The 25,309-nt window shown below is 36.9% G+C and overlaps 1 protein-coding gene across 3 annotated transcripts; it reads left to right on the top strand.

Moving 5' to 3' along the window:
- Window positions 1-340: 340 nt before the first annotated feature.
- On the top strand, window positions 341-18,997 carry LOC121861200 (DNA mismatch repair protein Msh2-like). Of its 3 annotated transcripts, none has more exons than XM_042358805.1 (21): window positions 341-362; window positions 1,180-1,229; window positions 1,828-1,951; window positions 2,833-2,975; window positions 3,767-3,880; window positions 4,046-4,213; window positions 5,778-5,966; window positions 6,627-6,873; window positions 8,202-8,349; window positions 8,569-8,674; window positions 8,956-9,070; window positions 9,468-9,613; window positions 11,997-12,168; window positions 14,336-14,557; window positions 14,918-15,067; window positions 15,976-16,058; window positions 16,424-16,515; window positions 17,137-17,281; window positions 17,776-17,853; window positions 18,123-18,215; window positions 18,506-18,997. In XM_042358805.1, the coding sequence occupies exons 1-21, from the start codon at window positions 356-358 to the stop codon at window positions 18,665-18,667; spliced, it is 2,754 nt and encodes a 917-aa protein (XP_042214739.1). In that variant the 5' UTR covers window positions 341-355; the 3' UTR covers window positions 18,668-18,997. The 3 variants fall into 3 exon arrangements, with proteins under 3 accessions (XP_042214739.1, XP_042214737.1, XP_042214736.1); XM_042358803.1 differs by lacking the exon at window positions 341-362 and adding an exon at window positions 440-479; XM_042358802.1 differs by lacking the exon at window positions 341-362 and adding an exon at window positions 979-1,093.
- The last annotated feature ends 6,312 nt before the right edge of the window (window positions 18,998-25,309 follow it).

The following is a 25,309-nucleotide window of genomic DNA, read 5'->3' on the forward strand; positions in this document are numbered from 1 at the left end:
CTAATTGCGCATCACGACCTTCACCTCTATAGACCGCCACCTAAAAGCATTGTTGCCAGCCATGGAGTATTATCCCCAGATTTAGGGAATCTGTGACACAAATGAGGAAATGGGAAAATCAACTGTAAATTTGGGAAATTTTGGCAGGGACAGAATATTTGATGCAGTTACCCATAAAAATTGAATTCTAGTGCAACAGCAGAAAGGATTTTCTCAGCTGTAAGCGTTTTGAAAAAAAAAACACTCCTTGGGCTGCTCCATTCTAGAAGCAGTATGTGGAAAAAAAAACGCTCCAGTATTTCTGTTAATGATAAGCTAGTGAAGAAGATAGCTTTAGATACGCATAAGGACGGTGATGCTGAGTAAGGCAGTGAAGGTATAAACACTGAACAGGGTGTTGTTATGAAGTAGCCCAATAGGAATGGGTTGATAAGCTTGAAGTTATTCATAATTTATGCCTTCCTTGAAAATCAACCATTGTAATTATTTGTTTTTGTTATACTGTATAGTATCTGTACAGATAAGGAAACATGAAGTGATTTAGTTTTACGTGTTATTACTGTGACTTAACTGCTGTTATTTTGTAATTTCTATTGTGTACGTACTTTGCATTTTTTTACACTTTACACTTCTATGAATGAAAAACAATTGAATGAAAAGCAATGGAAGTGATTATATAAATCACTTACATTGCTTTTCATTTCTTTGAAGGTGCACTGTATACAGTATACAGTGCACCTTCACTGTATAACACCAGTGAAGGTGCACATTTAGGAGAGTAAAACGGGTGATATTATTTATTTTATATTATTTTCAATCTTCTAGAAGAATCAATTATTATTTTCCTCGGGTTATAAGTACTGTAATGTACAATAAGATATTATGTTTTACTGTTATCCTTATTTTTACTTAATAAATTGTTAATAACCCATTTTGGTATTTTATATTTTTAGTGTATCTTCTTTATTTGGACATTTATATTAACTTGTCCATTAAGTGCGAGGACATAACCCTTATGTTAAATGGCAACACTGATTAAAGGTTCCCGCGCTAACCATGGCCACTGTACAGCCCAAGGAACAGCTCACTTTAGGTAAATAACACCCTTATATACCTCTGTACCATAATGATACACACTCACAGTAATTAATATTAATAGATGAATGTTTTAACTTACAGATAGTGCCAATGAGCAAGGGTTCCTGTCCTTCTACCAGAGTCTACCTGAGGTGAGACACAACACTTCCCTCACCTTGTGTTAAACTTTGTCTCAATATACCAGTAGAATTCTGTATCACTATATCACTACCGACTTCATTAAATAGTTTGTAAAAGGTTTAATAGGATGGTAATATGAACAAGGATGCCATTAAACTATGATGTGTGTGTGTTTATAGATATTTTTACTGAATGTTTTTTGAATATTTCTTGTAGGGATGGAATTATGGTTTCAGTGTCAGAAATGTAAAAAAAAAAAAAAAAAGAATTTCGTAACATGATTTGGCCATAAGTGTTGGATATATAATTGTAAGAGGCATTATTAGGTTCCCTCCATTGTTCTTGGTAATTTTTTCAAGGGCTAATTTGAAGCCCAGTACTGCTCTGAATTCCACGGCTTGGGCTGGTAGATCATATTCCATACCTTATCTTAGTAAATATCTGTGCTGCAGCAAGTTAGAAGAGGCTGTTACTGATGTATGATCTGATTTTAGTAGGAGAGGACCACTGATCATTGCCAAATGAGTAAGGAAGGGCTTATTAGCTTTTTTTCTTGTTAATTCTCTAACAATTTGTATTTTCTTCACATTTTACATTTTCCTCGCTCAGAAAATTACCACGACTGTGCGGGTGTTTGACCGAGGAGACTTCTACACTGTTCATGGCCAGGACGCGCTGCTGGCCGCTCGAGAACTTTTCCGTACTAATTCAGTGGTCAAATTACTTGGATCAGGTCAGTTCTAGATAATGTTCTTCATTTTGAATGATTTTGTTTGTAAAGGTAGGTCATATCCCCCTCACCAAGCTCCTCCACAACCAATGATTATTAATATATGTTGCTAAAGGTCAATTGTTTGCAGGTTTTCCAGAGTTACCTGCAGACACAATTATATTGAATACCAAGTCATGTCACCAGATATTTTAATGTTTCTGTTGGTTTTATTGTACAGTACAGACAGTCCCTGAGTTACTAACACCTGACTTACAGATGTGATCCCAATACAGCACTATGCTGTATTCATCACAAAAACTTTAATTAAATTAAATTTTTTACATTACAGGTATTTTATATTGTTAAGCATGACTTTACTTACAGGTATTTATATACATTATTTCTTAAGTATGAGATCTTAGGCTGTTGTTTTGTAGGGCAAGGTTGTATTTTAACCTAACCAAACCTCCCCTCACCTCACCTTTGGGATTAACACCATTCTGACTTACAAACTGATTCATTTATGAATAGGGTCAAAGAACGTTCACAACTCAGGGATTGCATATAGTATTTGAAATTTAAATAACTTGTACAGTTATTAAAAAAATTATACAGTACATAATTACCATATATTTTTAAAGAAGGTTTATATTACACTGCTGTACATAAGGAATGGTGTTAAACGTGATGTGGAATATTCACTAGATAATAATTTCTTTTCTTTTTTTAATTTTTTTTATTGGGCATTTTACAAATTATTAGAAGTTAATAATATTATTTTCTTACTTGATCCAACCCAACATGGAAGGAACAGAGAAAATAGATACAGTACAGTAGATAGATAGAACTGTACTGGTAACTAGAAGTATCATAGTACTGTACTGTGTCTATATATTTCACAGGTGATAAGAAGTTGGAGTCGGTGGTGCTAAGGCGGCTGAACTTTGAGTCTTTCGTTAGGGACCTCCTGCTGGTGAAGCACTACCGGGTAGAAGTATACAAACAGAAGTCTACCTGTAAAAATGACTGGGAGGTGGAATATAAGGTTAGTTCTTGTGGTCCATTTATAAGAGATACTGTACTGTACTCCTCAGTAACTCTCTTTCACAGTTTGAAAAATAAGATGATCAAGAAGTAGTGATCAAAAATCATATAGAAGATATAAAATTATGTACATATATTAGAAACAGTGTATGATTATAATCAGAAAGGTTATACAGTATTGTATTGCAAATATTGAGAAAGACTTAATGTATGGTCCTGTGGTGAGGATTGTTCTATATGGGAAGTAAGAACAAGTATTACCAGATCACTTATAAGCAAAATAACATTACTTGGTAGTCCAGTAGATGGTGTATGAATGATTTTTTGGCGACCTGTGGTGTATGGTCAGCATGCTTGCCTCGCAAGCGATGGGACCCAGGTTCGATCCCTGGGTAGGGTGAAACTATGAGCAAGTTTCTTTATGACATTTGCCTCTGTCTACCCAGCAGTAATTGGGAAACTGGATGATAATCGATTTACGGATCGTGTTCCGGGGTAATGGTTAGCCAGTGCAGTTGGCGAGTAGTCCGGTCTTCTCGGACTATTCCTTGACACTGGGTCATGCAACTCGTTAACTTAGGGTGTGGTTGTTGTGTTAGCAACAGCTTCTACACCTTAAACAAATTTACGCCGAGGTGGCCCTTGGGTCGGCCATCCTCCCTACACGGGGGGCTACCATAATTATTATTATTATTAAGAATGATTTAATACAAGTACTGTGATGCAAATGAGAGTGTGTGCCTGTATAGTGTAAATTAATACTGTAACTTATATATAACTCTTGTATTTCAGGCTTCTCCTGGCAATCTGAGTCAGTTTGAGGAGGTCCTTTTTGGTGTTAACAATGAACAAACAGTTACCACAGGTGTTATAGCTGTAAAACTAGCTACAGAAAATGGACAGAGGGTAAGAAGTATATATCACTCGCTACCTTATAATGTTTACCCTATTGTGTCTTTACCTCTTGGAGGAGAAAATGGAAATTTTAATAGGCAGTTTGGATCAGTAGTGAATTATCATCTTTCATCAAGTAATCATTTGTTTTATTCATAATTGGTTTATTTACTAAAGGTTGTGGGAGTTGGTTTTGTGGATGTTACCAGCCGGCTGATGACTGTGTCTGAGTTCAGTGACAATGACACCTTCAGTAACCTGGAGGCTCTGGTGGTACAGCTGGGGCCCCGGGAGTGTCTTGTCCCTATGGGTGATTTGGGTCCTGATGGTGTCAAGCTTAAACAGGTAAGCACCTTGTGTTTAATAATGGCAAGTGACCATAAACAGTACAGGCATCCCCTGGGTTATGGACGGTACAGTATGTGTTCTTGAAAATTTGTCCGTAACGCGAAACCGATTTTCCCAAAGAAATATTTTCGGCACATACAATGATTATTTTATGATATAATATGATAATAAACATACGAAACACTTGAATTTAACTTACTACAAACGGTGTTGAGTGCTGCGTTAGGTGAGGTGGTGAGGTAAGGTGGTGCAATCGGTGATACTGGGAGGGAGACGGAGGGACACAACTGGATCCTGCCTCCCCCTGTAAACCATCATCATCAAACAGTAGGTTGGTGTGGCATGGGTACGCGGCGTCCCCTCTGTACAGTCTTGTAGCAACCACCAAGAAATCCCCACAAAATAAATTTTATTATTTGTGATTTTTTCTAATAGTACAGGTATTGAAAAAAAAATTATAAAATTTATACCCAATTGCTGTAATGGCGAATTTTTTGCCAGTATCCCAGATGTATGGGTCATAATTTACAAAATCCGTAAGAGCGAATTTCCGTAACCTGAACTGCCATCACTTGGGGATGCCTGTATTTTTATTTTTTATTATTTTTTTTATACTGTATACAGGTATCTTTCATTTAACAATGGGGATGCATTCCTGAAAACCAAAATAGTAAGTGAAATTATCTCTAAGTGAGGGATAACAAGGAATAATATCCACGAAGATAAGATAAAGTAAGAGCTTGGGTGTGTATCTGTGGCAAGTGAACATATGCTTGGGCTCTGGGAGGCACTGGACTGGAACTGTGTGTCTGACTAGCCACCCAGTAGCACTCAGACAGGGTGAAGCGGAGCTGTGATTTATGTTATGTTTATTTATCAACCCGTAATTTCAGGTAGATTGCGTTTATTTTTTATTTTTACTCGCGGTCAAACACAATCTTTCATACAGAATGTGCCCCCCCCCTTTCCCCCCCCCCCCAAAAAAAAATATTAATAATCATATGGCTAAAAACCTAACATTTCTCCGTGCTAGTTGTAACCTGTGTTATGGTAATTTTCAATGCACAATTTTAGATTCCAATAATTTTTCTCAGCGTAAACTCATGAAACATTTTATTATTATTATTATTTTTCTTTTTTTTGTAGGTTTAACACCTTCACTACAGGGGGCCACTTTTAATATGTCATTTGGCTAAATCCAGACTAATTTATTCAACTTAGAAGGGACTCTGTACATATGGGGTTAGCAGACTTTCACCACTAACCCCATAACTAAAAGGATGCCACTTTTAATATTTCATTTGGCTAATGCCAGATGATTTTATTCAGCTCAGGGGGGGGGGGGGTCCCTGTACATGAGGAGTTAAGTAACATAAATTCTTTTACTTCTTGAGTGTGTAACTGTGATAGCTCCAAGTATCACATCCTGTTTAGTGTTATTATTTTTAAAAGTTAGGTCTACACTTTGTTGAATTGACCACTTTTTTTCCTCTTCACAATAAACAGTCTTGATTTATTTTGGGGTTATGTTGATTACCATTTACTGATTATAATGCCACAGGTGTTGTCTCGGAACCCATTACTTGTTAGTGAGAGGAAGAGGAGAGAGTTCAACAATAAGGATGCAGCCCAAGACCTAGGTCGTCTGTTGCGTACCAAGGGTAGAGATGCAGCGGCTGTTTCAGCTCGCCCAGAGCTTGATCGTACAAATGCTGTTGCTTCACTGGCAGCAGTTATTAAATATCTGGAAGTAAGTGGTAGAACTAGGACAAGATTATATGGGAAGTACACTTGAGACATTAATCTTTCATGAGAATAAAGTAGAGTGAGTTTCTTGATTTTTGCATAAATGTAAATCACTAATATACAGGGTGATTCAGCAAAGAGCACATTAAATTGGAGAATGAAATCCTTGGATAATTATAAACCACAATGTCTCTATGGTAAAATGCCAGATTCTGCATAGTTTCCATGTTACAAAACATTTAAGATGTTGTATTAATGAGAGTGAATTTGAAGTGAAAGCCCCGTAGGTTTTTGTAATGATTTACTCACAGATCTCTACAGTGTGACCCTTTTTTGTTACAACCTAAAGGAAATGTTCAAAGTTGCCCCCTTCTGCTTCAATGCAGGCCCGTACACATCTGTGAATAAATTATTACAAAAACCTGGGGAGTTCACATCAAATTCACTCTAATTAATACATCTTAAATGTATTGTAACATGGAAACTGTGCAGAATCTGGCATTTTACCATAGACATTGTGGTTTATAATTATCCAAGGATTTCATTCTCCAATTTAATGTGCTCTTTGCTGAATCACCCTGTATACGTAATTGATGTTTTTATTTATTTATTTTTTTCTGTAGGATTTTTGTCTGTAATGATTTGAGAATTCCAATTTTTGTAGCTCCTCGGTGATGAGTCAAACTTTGGGCAGTTCTCATTATCCACATATGATCTGAGCCAATACATGAGACTAGATAGTGCAGCAGTTCGGGCACTGCACGTGGAGCCCATTGGAGGTGCGGAAACATCTGGGGCTGCCAACAAGACGCACACTCTTCTTGGTCTCTTAGATAAATGCCAGACTCCTGTAGGACATCGTTTACTTCTACAGTGGCTCAGACAACCCTTGGTGGATATCAACAAGATTGGTGAGTCTTTTAACTTGAGGTTTCCATAACTTATTTAAAAAACATGTCAGCCGTGAGTTATTGTCTTAATACAGTTAATATATCATTAAAGGAGTGAGATTATAGTTATAGATAATACACTTAACTTTCTTCTGTGTATGATGATGTTAGACACTATTGTAAGATTGAACTGGTCTGTCATGGCAGTTGTTATATGCTGATGACATAGTGCTCACAGCAAATACTATTAAGGAGATATTATAGAAATTTATGAAATGGAAGGAAGGAATGGAGTCAAAAAGTATGGAAAATAATGTTGCAAACACAAAAGTAATGATAATTGGTATGTGTGAAGGACCTGAGGTGGAAAGTGGAAAATAACCATATTTTTATGATGCGTGTAAGAAGAGTGTTGGCAGTAATTTGCAGCGAGCACAGCAGTATAAAACCTGGAAATCAAGTTAATATAAAATATACTAATAATTTGATGTAGTACTACTACAGGTTTTACCTCTCTAGTCCTGCAGTCTGTGGTCCGGAAACTCCCGTTGTCTGGAACAATTTTAGTTTGCCCATGGAGAAAATTAATTTGAGTCTGGTACTTTCGATGTTTGGCTAAATTGGGCCTTATTTACCCTACTATTTTGGGGAATTACTACCTGTAATATAGCAACATCCTAATAAACCCACGAAAATAACACAGATAAAGTTAAATAAATACTAAAAACAACACAGAACAGTTCTTATGTTCTACAGCTTTAGCTAGAGTTGACCCTGATGGCTTGGCAACTTCGTCATCCGAGTAAAAACACACACAACAACATTGGCTGTCTTTATGTTTTCAACTTTACCACCACTGGTGGGTAGAATTTTTGTTTTAAATTCAGAAACATTAATTCAAATATATATGAGCAGTAAATTAGTGTTGCTTTCATATTCTTATGGAGAGTAATGACGATATGTTTTCACATGTGTGCACTTACATACGCGATCTCACTTTTTTTTGTCCAAATAAAAAACGTCGAATTAAAAACTCGAGAAATTTGTGAACCTACTGTACAACATTTAACCCTTCAATATGTCTTCAAAGAGACCACGAAGCAATGAAAGTGGTGCTAGTGATTCTAAGTGTATGCACAAGTCACTATCTATCCAGGAAAAGGGTGAATTTCCATGGTCCGGCACCGGTCAGGTCCTGAGGTTGCCGGACTAGAGAGGTACAACCTGTACTTATAAAAGAAGAAAGACAATTCTTCCCTCTCTTCATTTTAATTCTCTTAGTAATGTCTGCAGGCAGCTGCTGTACTTAGATCATTCAGAGTTTGTATTACTACTACAGTATATTGCAGAAGAGCGACAAGATATGGTTGAGGCTCTGGTGTCATCTGTGGAGCTGCGGCACAGTCTTGGGGAGGAACACCTTCGTCGTGTACCTGACCTGAACCGCCTCTCTAGGAAACTGGCACGCAAGGCAGCCACACTCCAAGACTGTTTCAAGTATGTTTAAGTTTTGTCATGCAGATCTATCATGAGTAGGCTTCATGATACTCTACTATACTGCAATTTCAGTTTAGGAGTCCTTGTATAAGTAGTCATTCCTCACTAACCATGGTTGTGGAGATCATAGGTTTAAAACTCTACTTTTATTTATTGAACATACTGGATGTTGAAGACATAAGCAGCAAATTAATGTTATATAATTATTGTTATTTACAGATTTTACCAATGTGTTGAACGCTTACCGAATTTATGTGAAGCAATAGCCAAATACGATGGTCCTCATGTTGCTTCATTAGCGGCAGTGTTCACAACCCCTGTCCAGGTGAGGCAGATAAGTTACACATGTTCTTAAAATCTGATTGTTTTCTTGTCATGTTTTGTCCTTGCCTTTCAAAATTTTTCTGTCATGTCATAGTTTTGTGAAAATTGTGTGTGGAGGTGAGAGGATGTGCTTTGTGAATTTTTCTTTTAACCATTGAACTTTTTTCTCTCATGCAAAGGACAAGTATTTTACAGTCAGTCTGTAAATACTGTATGTTTAAACTTTAAATCTGTGATGGTGTCTTGTTCTTCAGTTCTTATAAATGTTTTTGTGTCATCTAGGAGGTGCTGTCAGATCTAGGAAAATATCAAGAAATGATTGAGACAACAGTAGATATGGAGCAGGCAAATCAAGGGGAGTACGTCATCAAGCCAGATTTTGATGAATCCTTGGCAGGTAATAGGTGAAATTAAATTGTTTTGTAAATAATGGATGTTAGAGAAACAGTGGAATGTTTCAGAACTAATCTTCCAGAGTGGAAGAGTAAGAGAATACTTAGAAACAGTTAGCTTCAAAAATATAAGAATAGATTTTGATATAAAGTAAGATACAGTAATTTGCTTTGTCATGATTGTGTGGTAAAGCTAGCCCCTTAACCCTTTCATAAGTGAGTTCAAAATTCATTATGGCAAAGTTGCATTTCACCAGCTATATTGATGTATCCTTGGCATTTATTGTTTATTTTTTCTTAGCATAGTTTACCTCTTTGAATGCTGTCTGTCTTGTTCAAGTTCCTGTGATGGGTTTTGAGTCTTTAATGATACAGTATCACTGATGTAGTTTACTTCTTCAGAACTACGAGAAACAATGAATGGTCTGGAAGCAGACATCCAGAGTCAACTGAGGAAGGCTGCGAATGACCTTGGTCTTGATGCTGGCAAGAGTATAAAACTGGAGTCAACTGCTCAGTTGGGTTACTTCTTCAGGGTCACACTCAAGGTATTACTTATGGGTGTACAGTATAAGTAAGATTTTTAAGTTCACCTGAACCAGCAGCTTATAACAAAAGTAATTATGATCTGTTAGTTGGTTGTCATCCTTATTGTATTTTATAAAAAAACATAGGCAGCAAGTAGTAAACATTAGAAAAATTAAAATGTTTTAGATGTCATTTGGACATGTAATTATACAGATATCTAATTGCAGACAACAGATCCTTAATCAGCGTGTTCAAGAGTACATGTACTGAGATTTTAAACAAAATTGGCAGGATCAAGATAATGGCCAAAACAATAAGCCTTACTCCTTATAGGATTTTAGGCCAAAAACATCTTTTTCCCTCAGAATTGAAATTGAATGTGTGTAAATACTTAAGTACATCCAGAATAACACATAAATACCAAAAAGTGACCTTGAAAACCCATAGGCAGCGAGTAATTAGTGTTAAAAAGTAATTAAAATAGTAGAGATGTTATTTGGACAAGTAATTATACAGATACAGTGGTTCCTCGGTTAATGAACACAATTCGTTCCAGAAGGTCATTCGTTAACCGAAACCATTGTTTCAATGGGATTTTGGGTACGGTAATTGGTTCCAGCTCACCAAAAATTACATACAAAGTAAAAATAAATGCAGTAAAGTACACTTACTTTGAGGTGTGTATGTAGAAGGCTCCTGGTTGATGATGATGATGATGATGGGAATTAGAAGTGGGGGTGGAGGAGAAGGGAGAAGAGAAGGAAGTGGGGGGTGGAAGAGAACTCACCCCATGCTTCATGCCGTCATTTCACCCATAAAATTTTAAGTTCACTCGGTGTAATTCAAGATTATTTTGTTTGAATCAACACTGCACTGCACTATATATTGTTAACTGAATTGAATATTCTTATGGAAGGTAATTCGTTAACCGAAATTTCGTTACCGAGGCGTTCGTTAACTGAAGGACCACTGTATTAATTTGAGGACAACAGATCCTTAATGAACATGTTCAGGAGTACATATACAGTAGAACCTCGATGAATTACACTAATTGGGGCAGAACCCCATTCCAAAAAGTGCGAAAATCTGAAAATGCGTATCTATTGGGGGAGGGGGGGTTGGAGTTGGAGGTAACACTGCTTACCTGAACTGTTTAAAGAAAAACAGGCATTGTTTTAATGCTATTACTGTTCTTCAAAATCTAAGGTCTTTAACCCTCAAAAGTCGGGCTCGGAGAATTTTTACTGCCCTTCACAGACGGGCTAATTTAGAAAATTGAAAAAATCTCATGGAATTGAGATATACTGTACAGTACAGTATATCGCTCAATTGGATTTGTTTTATAGACCTGGTGTCAATGAATCAAAGTCTGGAATGTTTGGCACAAAATCTCTCCCATCACTCCAAACGGGTAAAATTTGCCCTATCCAGGGATATATTAGTATCTGGCGGTGAATCAGAGTCACTTACTTGGGTACTATCTGTCACTTTCCTGGGTAGCAGGCACAGCCATTGTTTGTGTTGGTGCGTCATGTGGTATAGAGCGGCATTGCCAAGGTTCATCTTCCTCCACCGAGAAATTACTTGTATCTTCATCACCTGGTTCCCACTCGCTGTCACCACTAGCATCTTCCAATTCTTCCTTCCTTCCCAACTCGAAATCAATTTCTTCATTAGAAAGAAAGGTTTTTCTTTCTTCTATGTCTCTTTTCATGTGATGGTCCGGGCTCTGCTGTGTGGTAACACTGCTGCACTCTCTCTGCTATGCTCCCCACTGGCTCCCACAAGGGGAGATATGGGAGCAAAAGTTGTATTTCCACCTTCCATGACTCTCTGCACCACACTGTGGCATACTGTATGGTGATTGGCTTATCTAGTTGGCTCAAGGGGTTGCTGAAGAAACACCTGGCGGGCTAAATATGAAAATTTTTACCCTGGACATTTGAAAGATGCTTCATTGTCGTATGACCACGCCCGGCGTTTTTTTTTAGTTCATCATATGATAATGACCGTCGTTTGAGGGTTAATTTGATTGTGGGGTAATTAGTGGTTGTAATGACGCTTTGAAAAATTGTATGAAATTTTTTCAATCGTAATTACTCGCCAACTATGGTTTCCTGAGGTGAGATTTTGGAGTTTTTGTTTTATTCTGGAAGTACTTAATTAGTTAAACCCCTTAAATTCCAATTCCGAGAGAAAATAATATTTTGGGAAAATTATTAATTACTGTACCCCGCAATTGGCTCTTGGTTCTGTCCATCTTGTTATTTAATAAGAAAGATTTTGCAGGACTAATAGGAATATTTTATGTATTTGAGTCTTAGTTTTACTATTTTGTTTACATATAGAATTTATTGGTAAAGTATTGTTGCATATAATATTTGCTTTTAATGCTATTTACAGGAAGAACAAGTGTTACGTAACAACAGGAATTACCGGATGATTGACACCAACAAGGCCGGGGTGAGGTTCAGAAATAATACCCTTCAAGACCTTAATGATCAGTACATCTCAGCAAGGGAGGATTATAATGAACAGCAAAAAACTGTTGTTGAAGAAATCATGAATATTGCAGGTTTGTGTTCAACTGGTGGATGGAGATGGTGTCATCTGTACTAAAATATTTATATACAAAAATTATACTATACTGTATAGTACTGAATTTGGATTGCAGACTGCTGCTTTTTTATGTGAGTAAGCTAAAATATTTAAATTAATTTAAGTTGTTGTATTATATAAATAGAATGGTGGAGTATTATTTTGATTAAAAGCAGATAATATCTGTTATGAATAATTGAATATTCTTAGCAACTTGTTGGGAAAAGGGCAGGTTAGAAAATACTGTAGTTCAATTCAATAAATTCTTAATTTATATGGGAATTATAAGCATGAGAAGACTTGTGTAACTATGCAGTATCTGAATTCACGTATATTAAGCAAAGCTTGATGTGGGGAATGGGGTTGTCTCGCATCTCACAAAAAAAGTTGCATGTCTTCTATGACATTGGACATCATTCATTTGGTGATACCTGTGTAGTCAGTCAGTTGCCAGCCTATACACATACAGGTACTGTATTGTATTGGAATAACAAGTACTGTAGTTGTTAAAACCACAACTGGCTTTACCTAGTTCAGAATTAGCATATACAAGTACAGGTTGTACCTCTCTAGTCCGGCATTCTGTGGTCTGGAAACATCCTGTGGTCCGGAACAATTTTAGTTTGTACAATAGGTAGATAGGCAGCTTTTTTTTTCTTTTTTTTTTCTGAATTATTATTATTATTATTACAGGAGTATTAAATTTTTGCCTCTCAGGCCCCAATGTGGGTCAGTGACCTGTGCCCGGGTGGGCTAATCCCCGTAAAAAAACAACAACAACAAAGCCGCGGGAAATTAAGGTTTGTTTACATCCGGCAGTTCGGCTGCTCTCTCTTTCTCTCTGCTTGTCTATACAGAGTACAACATTTAACCCTTCAATATATATGAGCAGTAAATAAGTGTTGCTTTCATATTCTTATGTAGAGTAATGACGATATGTTTTCACATGTGTGCACTTACATACGCTCAGTCTCGTTTTTTTTTTTTACCATTAATGGTTAGCTACTTATATTGTTCCTTTTATTAACATTAAATAACATTATAGGTACTTCAAACAACCATATTAATTTTTTTACATTAATTTTACTACAGCTACAATCAGGGTCTTATTTTCTTCAGTTTTATATGTAGAACCAATCTGACACTGGTTTTGTAAGCTTTAACAAAAACAATGCCGGCAGCCGTCTCGTCTCCTCGTGTGTTTTAATATTCCACGTATTATTAATAAATTGTATTGTTAATTTTGCACACACAAACATTAATTCAATAAAAACAAATTCAGAAACATTAATTAAAATATATATGAACAGTAAATAAGTGTTGCTTTCGTATTCTTCTGTAAAGTACAGTAATGACGATATGTTTTCACGTGTGCGCACTTACATACGCGATCTCTCTTTTTTCTTTACCATTATCGTTAGCTACTTCTATTGTTCCACTTAACATTAAATAACATTACTTAAAACTACCATATTAATTTTACTACAGCTACAACCAGGGTCTTATTTTCTTCAGTTTTATATGTAGAACCAGTCAGTCACTGGTTTTGTAATCAACGAAAACAATGCTGTCTCATTTTCTCGTGTTTTAACATTCTACGTATTATTAATGAATTGTATTGCTCATTTTGCACACACAAACATTAATTCAATCAAAAAGACTTTCAGTAATAAACAATAATGAATCTTTTGTACATAAGAGAAATGACGCTGTTTACACGATTGTGCATGTCTGAACATTGGTGAGCCGTTCAAACCCGTCGAAATTCGAGTTTCCGCCGTCAAAATTTTTAATTGTTTTGTTTTTTGTGTGTGTTCCAATAAAGAACGTTGAATTAAAAACTCGCGAAATTTGAGAAGCTACTGTATGACATTTAACCCTCCAATATGTCTTCAAAGAGACCATGACGCAGAGAAAGTGGTGCTAGTGCTTCCAAGCATAAGCACAAGTCACTATCTATCCAGGAAAAGGGTGAATTTCCATGGTCCGGCATCGGTCAGGTCCCGAGGTTACCGGACTAGAGTGGTACAACCTGTGTTTTATTTTTCATTTATAAGTAAATACCTGACATATTGCAAATAATTCTTGGAACTAAAACTCTGTAAAATTGAAGGCTCACTGTACTCAGTAATTTATCTTTACAGCTGGTTATGTTGAGGTGATTCAGCACTTAGGTCAGATATTGGGAACTTTGGACTGTATTTTTGCCCTGGCATCTGCTGCTGTTTCTGCCCCCATACCTTATGTAAAGCCCAAGCTCCGGGAGAGGGGTACTGGTGTGCTCAAGCTGGACAGTGTCCGTCACCCATGTTTGGAACTACAGGATGATGTCTCTTTTATACCAAATGACTGCCATTTTGATAAAGGTTAGTAACCACTGATATACAGCTGGGTGTAGCCAATTATGTGATTCTCACCATTTTTTCTGGACAGTAATATCTTGGTTATTGTGTACTTTTGGTCACATTAGGGTTGCAAACTTTTTTATTTATATATATATATATTTTTTTTTTCAAGTTAATCTGGTTTTTGCTTCCTTTTGATTTCATGTCTGAATTATGTTGTTATAGTTATTAAATACTACTGTACTGGTATTTTATCGTTTTATATTGCAATAATTTTATTTTATTTTTTGTGATCATAGATTCAGTACTGAAAGTGTATTTTGCTTCCTTACTGTTATTACAATATGATGTTGAACATTGAGGAAAGAAATTGTGTTGCAGATAATGGTATGTTCCACATCATCACTGGCCCCAACATGGGAGGTAAGAGCACTTACCTAAGATCAGTTGGCACAGCTGTGTTAATGGCTCAGGTGGGCTCTTTTGTGGCCTGTGAGGAGGCTGAAATATCTGTGGTGGACAGCATCCTTGGTAAGTTGAGTGTCTTCACTCTTGTTCTTCTCTTTATGTTTAAACCTTTAACCACATTATTCCCGAAGAAAAATTTATAAAACGACACCATATAATTTTCCAATGGCATGGCAACATGCATGAAACACTTCACAAGGATTTTACTTACCAACTTATCTTGTTCTTTTTCCTTCTTATTATTTCAACTCTTATCAGACTCACAAAGCCTATAGTAAAGTTACAGAATGAATACGTAACTTATATGTGTAGAAGAAGCAGACACACTCCCCTCCTGTTGTGAGGTTGCTACTGTCTTCAGTAGATGGCAGGGCCTACTGGGAATGGATCGAGATTCAAACGTGGGAGAATGTGGAATTTTTATGTGGTGGTGAGAAGTTTTTTCACAGCCATGGACAAGAGTCACGATACGCGGCAGCCCAAAACATGAACAGATAATTCAGTTGTTGCCTAGACTTGCCTAGTTTTTTCCTAGCTACTGTGCAGTTATTGATTACATATTCTCACCAGAGATGCCTTTATGGTGTTGTTGGGTTTATGTAATATTTTCCGCTGGCCGCTCAGACAAAATCTCAACAGTTAGTTGATAACTTCATTTAAGTATGAAGCACCCACCTTGTTATCATGTAATACTGCTGTATTTATCTGATGATGTAGCCTTGTGGCCAACTTTGTAGGTGCTTGGGGTACAGTATTTGTTTCAGGACAATGCCTGAACTGGTTTGCTTCATGTTTTATTGTGAAACATTGGTCCTCAGTACAGTATTATGTGGTGTACAGTAGTGTGTTTGGGTGATGGCATCCCTAGATGAAATTGTAGAAAATATATTTTAATTGCACTTAATCTTCAATTTTATCATCAGATTTTACCCACTAAGGTAACTTGTTTTTAATTAATATATTTTTAATAGCTCGAGTGGGTGCGGGAGACTGCCAGCTGAAGGGAGTTTCAACATTTATGGCAGAGATGTTGGAGACGGCGTCCATCCTTAGAGTTAGTTTCTAATCCTTAGTTGTGTTGTTTTATATTTTTTATGACAAAATTTGTTTTACGTCGATGTTGCTACTCTTCTGGTGCCTTGCATTTTATTATTTGTAAAATAGATGTTTGGTGAATTACTTCTTAATAAATCCTCACCAAAGTTTAACCAGTTTCTGTATACTGACTGTACTTGATATATTTAAGGGTACTGTCACCAGGGAGCCTTAGGGGTTCAGACTAGTGGTGTAATTTTAGGACAAAACCTTGGCTGTATTTCATTTGTTTAACTAGATGTTGACTTTTGTATATTTTGCATTTTTTAAGATACTTTACCATTTTATTCACATTTTAATATATGACTTTTTTCCCCACCATAGTCTGCAAGCAATGAGTCTCTTGTCATTATTGATGAACTTGGTCGTGGAACATCAACTTATGATGGTTTTGGATTGGCTTGGGCCATATCAGAGTGAGTCTCTATATGAATTATAAGTCCTCTTTACTATCTTGCACTAATCATTATCTTGTATGTAATTAAAGGTGTTGTAAATTTATAACTAACTGTTTGAAGAATTTGCTGACTAGTTGGTAATTATGAGAGCTAAATTTCCATCTTTGGCTCAATGCATTAAAAGTCAGGAAGCATAGGGAAAATCTACTCAGTCAGATCTTTAAATATCAGACTCCATTTCAGAAGTTCTGCATTTTAGCTTGCCTGTCACAGATATAAAGCATTTGTAACTGAAACAAGAGATGTTGAGAGTTATTTAGTTGATGTAATTGAAGACTAAAAGACAGTTGTGCACACATACGATGGTTGATACATTACTTGCACTCCTGATCATTGTTTGTTAGATGTGACATAAGCAACGTGAAATAAAGTTTATAACTGGAAAATAAGTTAGGAGAGAAATGTTGTATGACTGTGAGGAGACTGGCTGCTGACACCAGTGTAACATAACCTAATGCAAATTGAAGATTAGAGAGTAGTGCTTAATGATTTATGGATCAGGGGAAATATGTAAGAAAGGTTTTGCTTTTGCTTTACCTCTAGAGGAACATTTATGTTTAACCATAAACTTCATTACAGGCACATAGCTAAAGAGATTGGATCATTCTGCTTGTTTGCTACACATTTCCATGAGCTGACAGCTCTTGCAGATGAGTTGAATACAGTCAAGAATTACCATGTGACAGCTACCACAGCACATGGTGCACTTACCCTCCTTTATCAGGTCAGTTTCCTATATTTGTTCTACCCATGTGTCGAGAGAGAGTGTGTTTTAATATGTGTAGGTAATATACTGTACATACAAATAACTCTTAAATTGTTTTGGATTTTAATACAAAAGAAATGATTTCCCGCAATCGGACTTACTCGGTGAATATTGGAAAATTTGACCTTGTGAACAGATCACCTTCACACAGTTGCCCTCAGGCACCATTGATGCTCTACTGTGAGAATAAAATGGATAGAATGCCATTTCTCCCACTAATTAATTCTTTGTGTAGCTACAGTCATACAACTCTTGGTGTACTGCATTACACACTTGCATAGCTTTCCATTTACAATGTGAATGCAGCCGAAAGAAGTTAATTTTCTCTGCAGAGTATACAAAGTTGTAAATAATGTGATGTAGATTATAACTTTCCAGTAGATTATAACTTTCATATTACCCTTCATTACATACTCCAGTTTGTTAGTTTAATAACTTACTGTACACTGCAGGTGTGTCCAGGACCTTGTGACCGCAGTTTTGGTATCCACGTGGCAGAGTTGGCCAACTTCCCAGCTAGTGTGATAGAGGTATGAGTCAAGAGGCACTCTAAGGGATTGATTTTATAATTTATGTATTGCTTGTTGTTAAAAGTATAAAAGATGATCATATGTAAAGAGATTATCAATATCTATCTACTTTATGCATACTTCAACACTGTTACTTTAAATGTATATACAGTATTTATATTCCCTGCCATGTATCTTGTCCTTTAAAGTCCCAGTTGAAAAATTCCTATTTCTGTTTATACAGTATATCCAGACCTTATATACAGTCCTATATGAGTATAATGTTACAGTATGCCAAGAGGAAGGCTGGGGAACTGGAAGATGAATTTGGTGATGACGATGACTCAGAGGAGGCCGTCAAGAGGAGAAAGCTGGAGAAACAGGTGAAGTACAAAATTTAGGTTGAGATGTTGTCATGATGAGGTTTACAGTGAAACCTCCATCTAACGGACTTGTCTCTCCATATAATCTGTCAGATAGAGGTTTCACATTTAACGGTTCTGCTATATAACGGGCTTTCATATCTATATACAGTAGTTCACTAGACGGAGGTTCCACATCTAACAGACCTCTCTCAATATAGTCCGTTAAAAAGTAGTTTTACTATGTAGATTATCGTGGCCATTTTTTATTAAAACGACGTACAGTATTTTAAATTTGTCGGGTATTTCAGGAAGGCGAGAAGATCATTGAAGAATTCCTGGCCAAGGCTGCCGCTCTTGATACAGACATTCTCAGTGATGAGGAGCTACAAGCAGAGGTGAAGAAGCTAAAACAAGAAGTTCAAGGTCGAAATAATTCCTATGTATCGCATCTCTTATCCAGGGAGACATAAATATAAAGGTACTGAATAATAAGTTGGCTTGGTTAGTTAACCTCCATGACAAAGAGCATTTGTATTTTCACTTAAAGTATTTGCCAGTTAGTACAAACCACTAGCATGTAGCAGACTGGAGTCATGAAACTTTATCTATATTGAAAGTGAGGTCATCTGACATCTAGTATGATCTATTATTTATAGTAGAAAGAAAAAGTTCTAATGCTGTACATGTTTAGCTGTAAATGGTACCCAACAAGATATACTCTGCCATACAGGTGTAGGTCCTGTACATTGAATCTTCACACAATAATGTTTCTTATTTCAGAATAAAAGTTTATTCTGCAATCCTACAAAGTTTAAATTACCCCCATATTGTGCATATTGCTTCTCTTTCGATTTGTAATTTTTTTTTGTAGTAGTTGTATATTGGATTGAATGGAATAACATGAGGGCCCATATTCACTAATGGGTTACGAACATCGTAAGTGCTTAAGAGTTCATACTCTCCTGTGGTAGTGAATCACCAAAGACTTACCAAGTCCACAACTCAATTTAAAATGGCTAACTTTTCTTCCTAACTTACAGTGACTGGAGGTCTCATAAGCTTCTGCAAGGTGGAATTAAGGCCATTTTCTCTACTACAGTATACAACCTGTACAAAAACACAAGAGCTGTCAGTGTGTGTGTACTGTATTATCAAATAGTAAACAATTGCTTATCTGAGTATATGTGTTATCACAGAGCTGTTGGCTATAAATACATGATTAAAACTACAAAGTGGATCAAGACTGTCATGACAGTTAATGTCAACTATAATGATTAGAAACCAAGGTTAGGTTAGGTAAGGCTGCCAAGGTTTTAACCACATGAGAGTAAACTTTGTTATATCAAACCAGGAGTAGGAAACTTTACCTTATCTGACTTAGGTTCCTGCGCATCTAAGGCATTTATGGTACAACACAGTAGGTTAGGTTTGGTGATCATCATGACATTTCCTGAGAAATTTCACTTGTAATAATGACATTAGAAAATGATAAGAAACAAGTAGTTTTAACCCATCTAGCAGGGTGTAAAATGTACCATATATCTAGTAGTATGATAAAACATAAGGGATATTTGAGCAATTTCTTTGCAGTGTACAGTACGTGATATGGACCATTTTGTTACTTTAAGTTACCAACAATATTGGTTGCACTGGAAACGCTAGAGACTTGACCAACGCTGGGGCAGGTACAGATACTTTCAGTATCTAGTTGTTGGCCCAGTACTTGCCAACAGTGCATAACAGACAGCCATTTTTTTTTAACATTCGGGTTACTTATTATTATCCTGAAAGCGCCCTCCGAGCCATAATTAATTTTTTTAAACTAAATTTACAGGATTTGGTTCGGGTTACTACTGTATTTAGTAATCTGAATTGTTATTGGAACATTTTGGGCAAAGTCTTCGTATGTGGGTTGGAACCCAAAGACTTATCCTGAAAGTTTCAACTATAGTTATATATGAATAGATAAAAGTCTCTTAAATACAATATATGTAAATTAAAATGAGAAAATAAGGAAAACCAATATTTAAATGTCCTAATAACCAGTTCCGATGGAAGTGTATATATTTTTAAGACACCGTTGTGTACCCCTGTGATGTTTACCTTCAACTCCTAAGATATTTTGTCTCCCCCAATCCCCATCGCACTTCTAACAAATTATCTAGCATCGTATTCCTGCAGACATCTCGTGGCCTCAAGTAAAATAAAGAACACAATTTTCTGTGATAGATAAATGTAACGTCATTTCCAGTTCGTCAAAATATTATATAGAAAAGATCCAAGATGATACAAAATGTGAGACCGACACTAATAATTACATAAGAACATAGGATCATAAGAATGGAGGAAACTGCAGCGGGCCTATTGGCCCATACTGGGTAGTCCAATTTACACCCAACCCCTATCGCTCATATATCCATCCAACCGATGTTTGAAGCTATCCAGCGTGTTCGAGTTAATGATGATGTTTGGTAACTTGTTCCACTCATCCACTGTTCTATTTCCAAACCAGTGTTTACCTATTTCGTGCCTAAATCTAAATTTGTCTAATTTAAAACCATTGTTACGAGTTTACTCCTGGTTGGATAGTTTGAGTACCTTTGCAATGTCCCCTTTGTTTAGCCCTGACTTCCATTTATACACCTCGATCGAGAGAGAGTGCAAATTATAATGCTTTAACCTGTCTCTGTACTCAGGTTCCTAATGCCCGGGATTAGTCTTGTCATTCTCCTCTGAATTCTTTCTAGGGATTCTATATCCATTCTATAGTACAGTGACCAGAATTGAACTGCATAATCCAAGTGAGGTCTCATAAGCACAAGATATAGTTTTAGGATGACCTCGCCAGTCTTGTAACCAACACTCCTTTGTATGAACCCAAGTCCTTTGTTAGCCTTGTTTCGAGCAAATACACATTGTTTACTTGTTTAATATTCCTATTTATCATTACAGTGCTCCTAAATCTTTCTCACAGTCGGATTTTTCCCGTGCTATATTTATTTCACTGTTTGGATTGTTGTTTTGGTGGTGCTTACAGTAAGTATCCTCAGTGTTTGTTAGGTTAGAGTAGGATGAGGTTAGGCTTGGTTACATGAAATATTTTTTAGAGGAAATATTCAAACCAAACCTATAATCAGGGTTGAAAAAAGTGTCATAATCGATTAATGATTAGACACTACTGTATATTGAATTATGCCATATATATAATTTATGAAAACACATGTTTAAACCCCATTCCAAGTTATGTACTTTTAGTACTGTACAGTACTATATACATTATAAGGTAGATAAAGACAGAACACTAAATTATACTTGAATTTAATTTAAAAAGACCCAGAATTACAGTTTTGGTAGGAAAAATTACTTAGTACAGGTAGTTTTAAGCCCGGCCTTATCAAGATAAAATTAAATTGCTAGCTGATGTCTGCAGTACTGAACAATAAATAATTATACAGTGGTCCCTCGGTTAACGAACGCCTCGGTTAAATGAAATTTCGGTTAACGAATTACCTTCCATAAGAATCTTCATTTCGGTTAACGAAATTCTTACGAAAACGTGTCAAAATGTTTTGGCTTGCTCACCAGCTGGAAGATTAGTCCGCCAATACAGTAATCGGTTCTAGGGCTTATATTCGTTTCCATTGGAGTAAATATCAAGAAGGTTGTGTTATTCAATATTTTTCCAAGCTTTATATTAAAATTATGTCATTTTAACACTTATTTAACATAATTGCAGTACAGGGAACTAGTTTTTGGTGCGCCCATCAGCCACTTCACTCACCCACCAAGGCGTCTGTTCAGTGGAGGAAACATCTTGCTTGTGGGTCTCTTGAACACAGAGTATTTTTACGTTTTTACAGTACAATTATTGGTCATTCTGAAATTCATTTAACATATTGACAATATATAGCACAGTGCAGTGTTGATTTGAACAAAATAATCTTGAATTACACCTAGTGAACTTAAAATTTTATGGGTGAAATGACTGCATCGAGCATGGGTCCCCTGGAAGGTGATTTCTTCTCCATCCCCACTTCCTTCTCTTCTCCCTTCTCCTCCACCCCCACTTCTAATTCCCATCATCATTAACCAGGAACCTTCTACATACACACCTCAAAGTAAGTGTACTGTACTGCATTTTTTTTTTTACTTTGAATGTACTTTTCAGTGAGCTGGAACCAATTACCCAATATCCCATTGAAACAATGGATTTGGTTAACGAACGAACGACCTTCTGGAACGAATTGTGTTCGTTAACTGAGGGACCAATGTACTGTACAGTACTGCAAAAAATTTTCTTAATTCAAAATAATTTTGTTTATTTTGCAAACTAAAATAATATATTGTAATATTGTTAACTGGCAATATTCCTGATAACTTCATAAAATGGGGCAGGCATAATAATTCTACAGTACTGTATTGTACAGTACTGCCAATTTTGTCTTAATTCTTAATATTGTACTACAGGTCTCTCTCGCTACACTTGCGTTTGCTCTGCCAATATCCACAGATACAAATATTCTTACATCACTTTCTCACTATACAAAGCACATGGTACAGTACCTGAAAGAGTTTAGACTTCAATTCCAAGATGGCTGACCACTTCCAAGATGGCCAACCACTCCCAAGATGGCTGACCACTCCCAAGATGGCCAACCATTCCCAAGATGGCCGACCACTCCCAAGATGGCCGAACACTTCCAAGATGGCCCTATACTTCCAAGATGGCCGACCACTTCCAAGATGGCCAACCACTCCCAAGATGGCCGACCACTTCCAAGATGGCCAACCACTTATAAGATGACTGATATATCAAGTAAAAACTCGTATAGAAGATACAGGAAGAATTTATAGTTGTAGGATAAGTGAGGAAGATTGATAGCGTGGCCGATTAGTTATTTAAACTTGGTATTATATTCGTAGGGGAAATCTTCTGAACACCAATTCTAGGTACAGCTATTTATTAATTAACTCAAAGGTATGGACACATTAATAGATCATTATATTTACGTTACTAGATAATGACTGATTCAAACATGAATTGGATACACTTCCCACCGTAAGTAACTCGCCCTAGAGATCGCTCTGACAATGACTCACGTGTGACCTGAGGGAGGCCAAGTGGGTGCTGCTGAAGAGAGTGCAGGACTATGTCTCCTGTGGGAGACTCTGCTAGCTTGGGAGTAGGGAGGGAAGTCTCCTTCCCTACCTCGACTAGTGACGAGCATGACTCATGTCTTCTGAGTTCTGTCTCTGGGAAGAAGCTGTCGGCCCCTTCCCTGTTCTAATAATAATGCTAATGCCTCCTGGAAGGAGCTGCAGGCCTTTTATATTGGTGGTGACAAGCCAGAAGATGTCATCACTAATCTGGGTGTGTGTGGCCAAGTGACAGGTGTACTGGCGTCTTGAGTAACACGTTCATGTCGCCAGGTTACTAATGATGCGGCGGTAAGAATCCTGGTTCATTGTGACCAAGACCTCGCTTGGGTCAGGTCTTAATCTCACTTAAATGACGAAGGGTTGGTCAACTTACGAGGGTGTACACGCCTGCACTTCCGGTCACTGCTATATGTGTTGTTTTTCTCTGGGCTGTAAGCAGTGGCCGGGGTCGGTCAGTGATACGAAGAGAAGAGAGCATTAGCTCTGAGGGTGCAAGAAGGGTACAGTACAAGGTACTACAGTGGCCTGTAGTAGCCCCTTAGTTCTTATATAAATGTCAAGGCAGTACATTGGGTGTATATAATCATATCACCCCCTGTAACTTTCCTTTGGCTATGAGGTGACATGGTCACATCACGTGATGGGTAAGTTCCTTGAGGCGCAGCCCTAAGACTTAAGGTTAGCATGTAAAAGCCGGTTGCCTTGGGATTGTCACTCAACACCTCACGCCAACCGGACGTATTTAGAAGAGCTCTTTAATGGATCCTCCGTCCTCATCTTAACACTCATAGCTACAGTGATATACACTTGGAACTTTATATGAGATAGTTCCTCAATAAATAGATAACAGACAATTGGATTTTGCTACTAGAATCCTATATAATTTTACATGTTCCAGCCTCATTAACACAGAAGGAATCAACGGTTAAAGGGCCAGTTCAGGCCTGATAACAATCACCACCTCCCGCCAAGACCAAAGCTTACATACCAGAGAACTGATGACACACATAGACAGTGATCATGGTAATATCATATGCAGTAACTAGAGTAGCCCCTGAGGCGTTAATGCAACTTCGCGTTTTACAAACAAGAACATCATGTATGTATGTTTTTCTACTGGCTTGGTTTGATCTGACAAAACTTGCTATACCTCCTTCCAAGATCAAAGCTTCTATGCCAGGAGAAAAAACACGTACACAGTGAGTGACTACAGTGTGAGCTTAACTGAGCTAAAGATCTTAAGTATCTAGAATAGCATCGGAGAAAATATGCAATTTCACATTCTACAAACAATAACAGGTGATACATGGCCTTGCCTTCCTACTGTATGTCAAAATAATGATAAGCCTCAACCAGCAGTGTGGCTACACCATTGCATTAGGTAGTACAAAACATTGATCAAATGAACTCATAGAAAAGGAGACTAATCCTTCATAAATAATAAAAAAAAAAACAATGTAGTAAATGTTACAAGATGACATAGAATTAAATATTTCGAAATACACAAAAAATGTCAACCACGTTACTTTTTTTTTTAAGCATTATACCTATACAACAGCAATACAGTACTGTGGCCCAGCATGGCTCACATTCTTCACCAGCTGGTATCAGGGATACAGCAGTTGTGGTAGGTTGGTCCTTTCAATGATCCACCTCTTCATCTTTGATTCTTCTTATGTCAGCACAGTACGTTTTTTTTCTTCTCTCTTCAGATTGTATGTTTTTCTTTCTTCAATACCGCACCTTGTACGTTGTGTCTCCACACCTTCTGACTTCTTCTCACTTCCTCCTGGTTTATAATGCATCTTTCCAATTGCATCAGTTTCTATCATATTCCAGATGGGGTTTTCTATCCCCATCTGAGTTTCCTTTGTACAGCATCATTTTCATATTCCAGATGAGTTTTTCAGTTCCATCTGCAGTGTCCATCTCTTCAAGGCCGCATTCCACAC

The sequence above is a fragment of the Homarus americanus genome, unplaced genomic scaffold, assembly GCF_018991925.1.
Source record: "Homarus americanus isolate GMGI-L3 unplaced genomic scaffold, GMGI_Hamer_2.0 scaffold21314, whole genome shotgun sequence".
Taxonomy (NCBI): domain Eukaryota; kingdom Metazoa; phylum Arthropoda; class Malacostraca; order Decapoda; family Nephropidae; genus Homarus; species Homarus americanus.

Bases quoted from the DNA above. Each gene is read 5' to 3' on its own strand.
- LOC121861200 (XM_042358802.1), top strand. From the start codon at position 1,057: ATGGCCACTGTACAGCCCAAGGAACAGCTCACTTTAG. The intron at 8,675-8,955 runs GTGAGGCAGATA...TGTGTCATCTAG, and splicing joins TGTTCACAACCCCTGTCCAG to GAGGTGCTGTCAGATCTAGG. The intron at 9,071-9,467 runs GTAATAGGTGAA...TTACTTCTTCAG, and splicing joins TTTTGATGAATCCTTGGCAG to AACTACGAGAAACAATGAAT.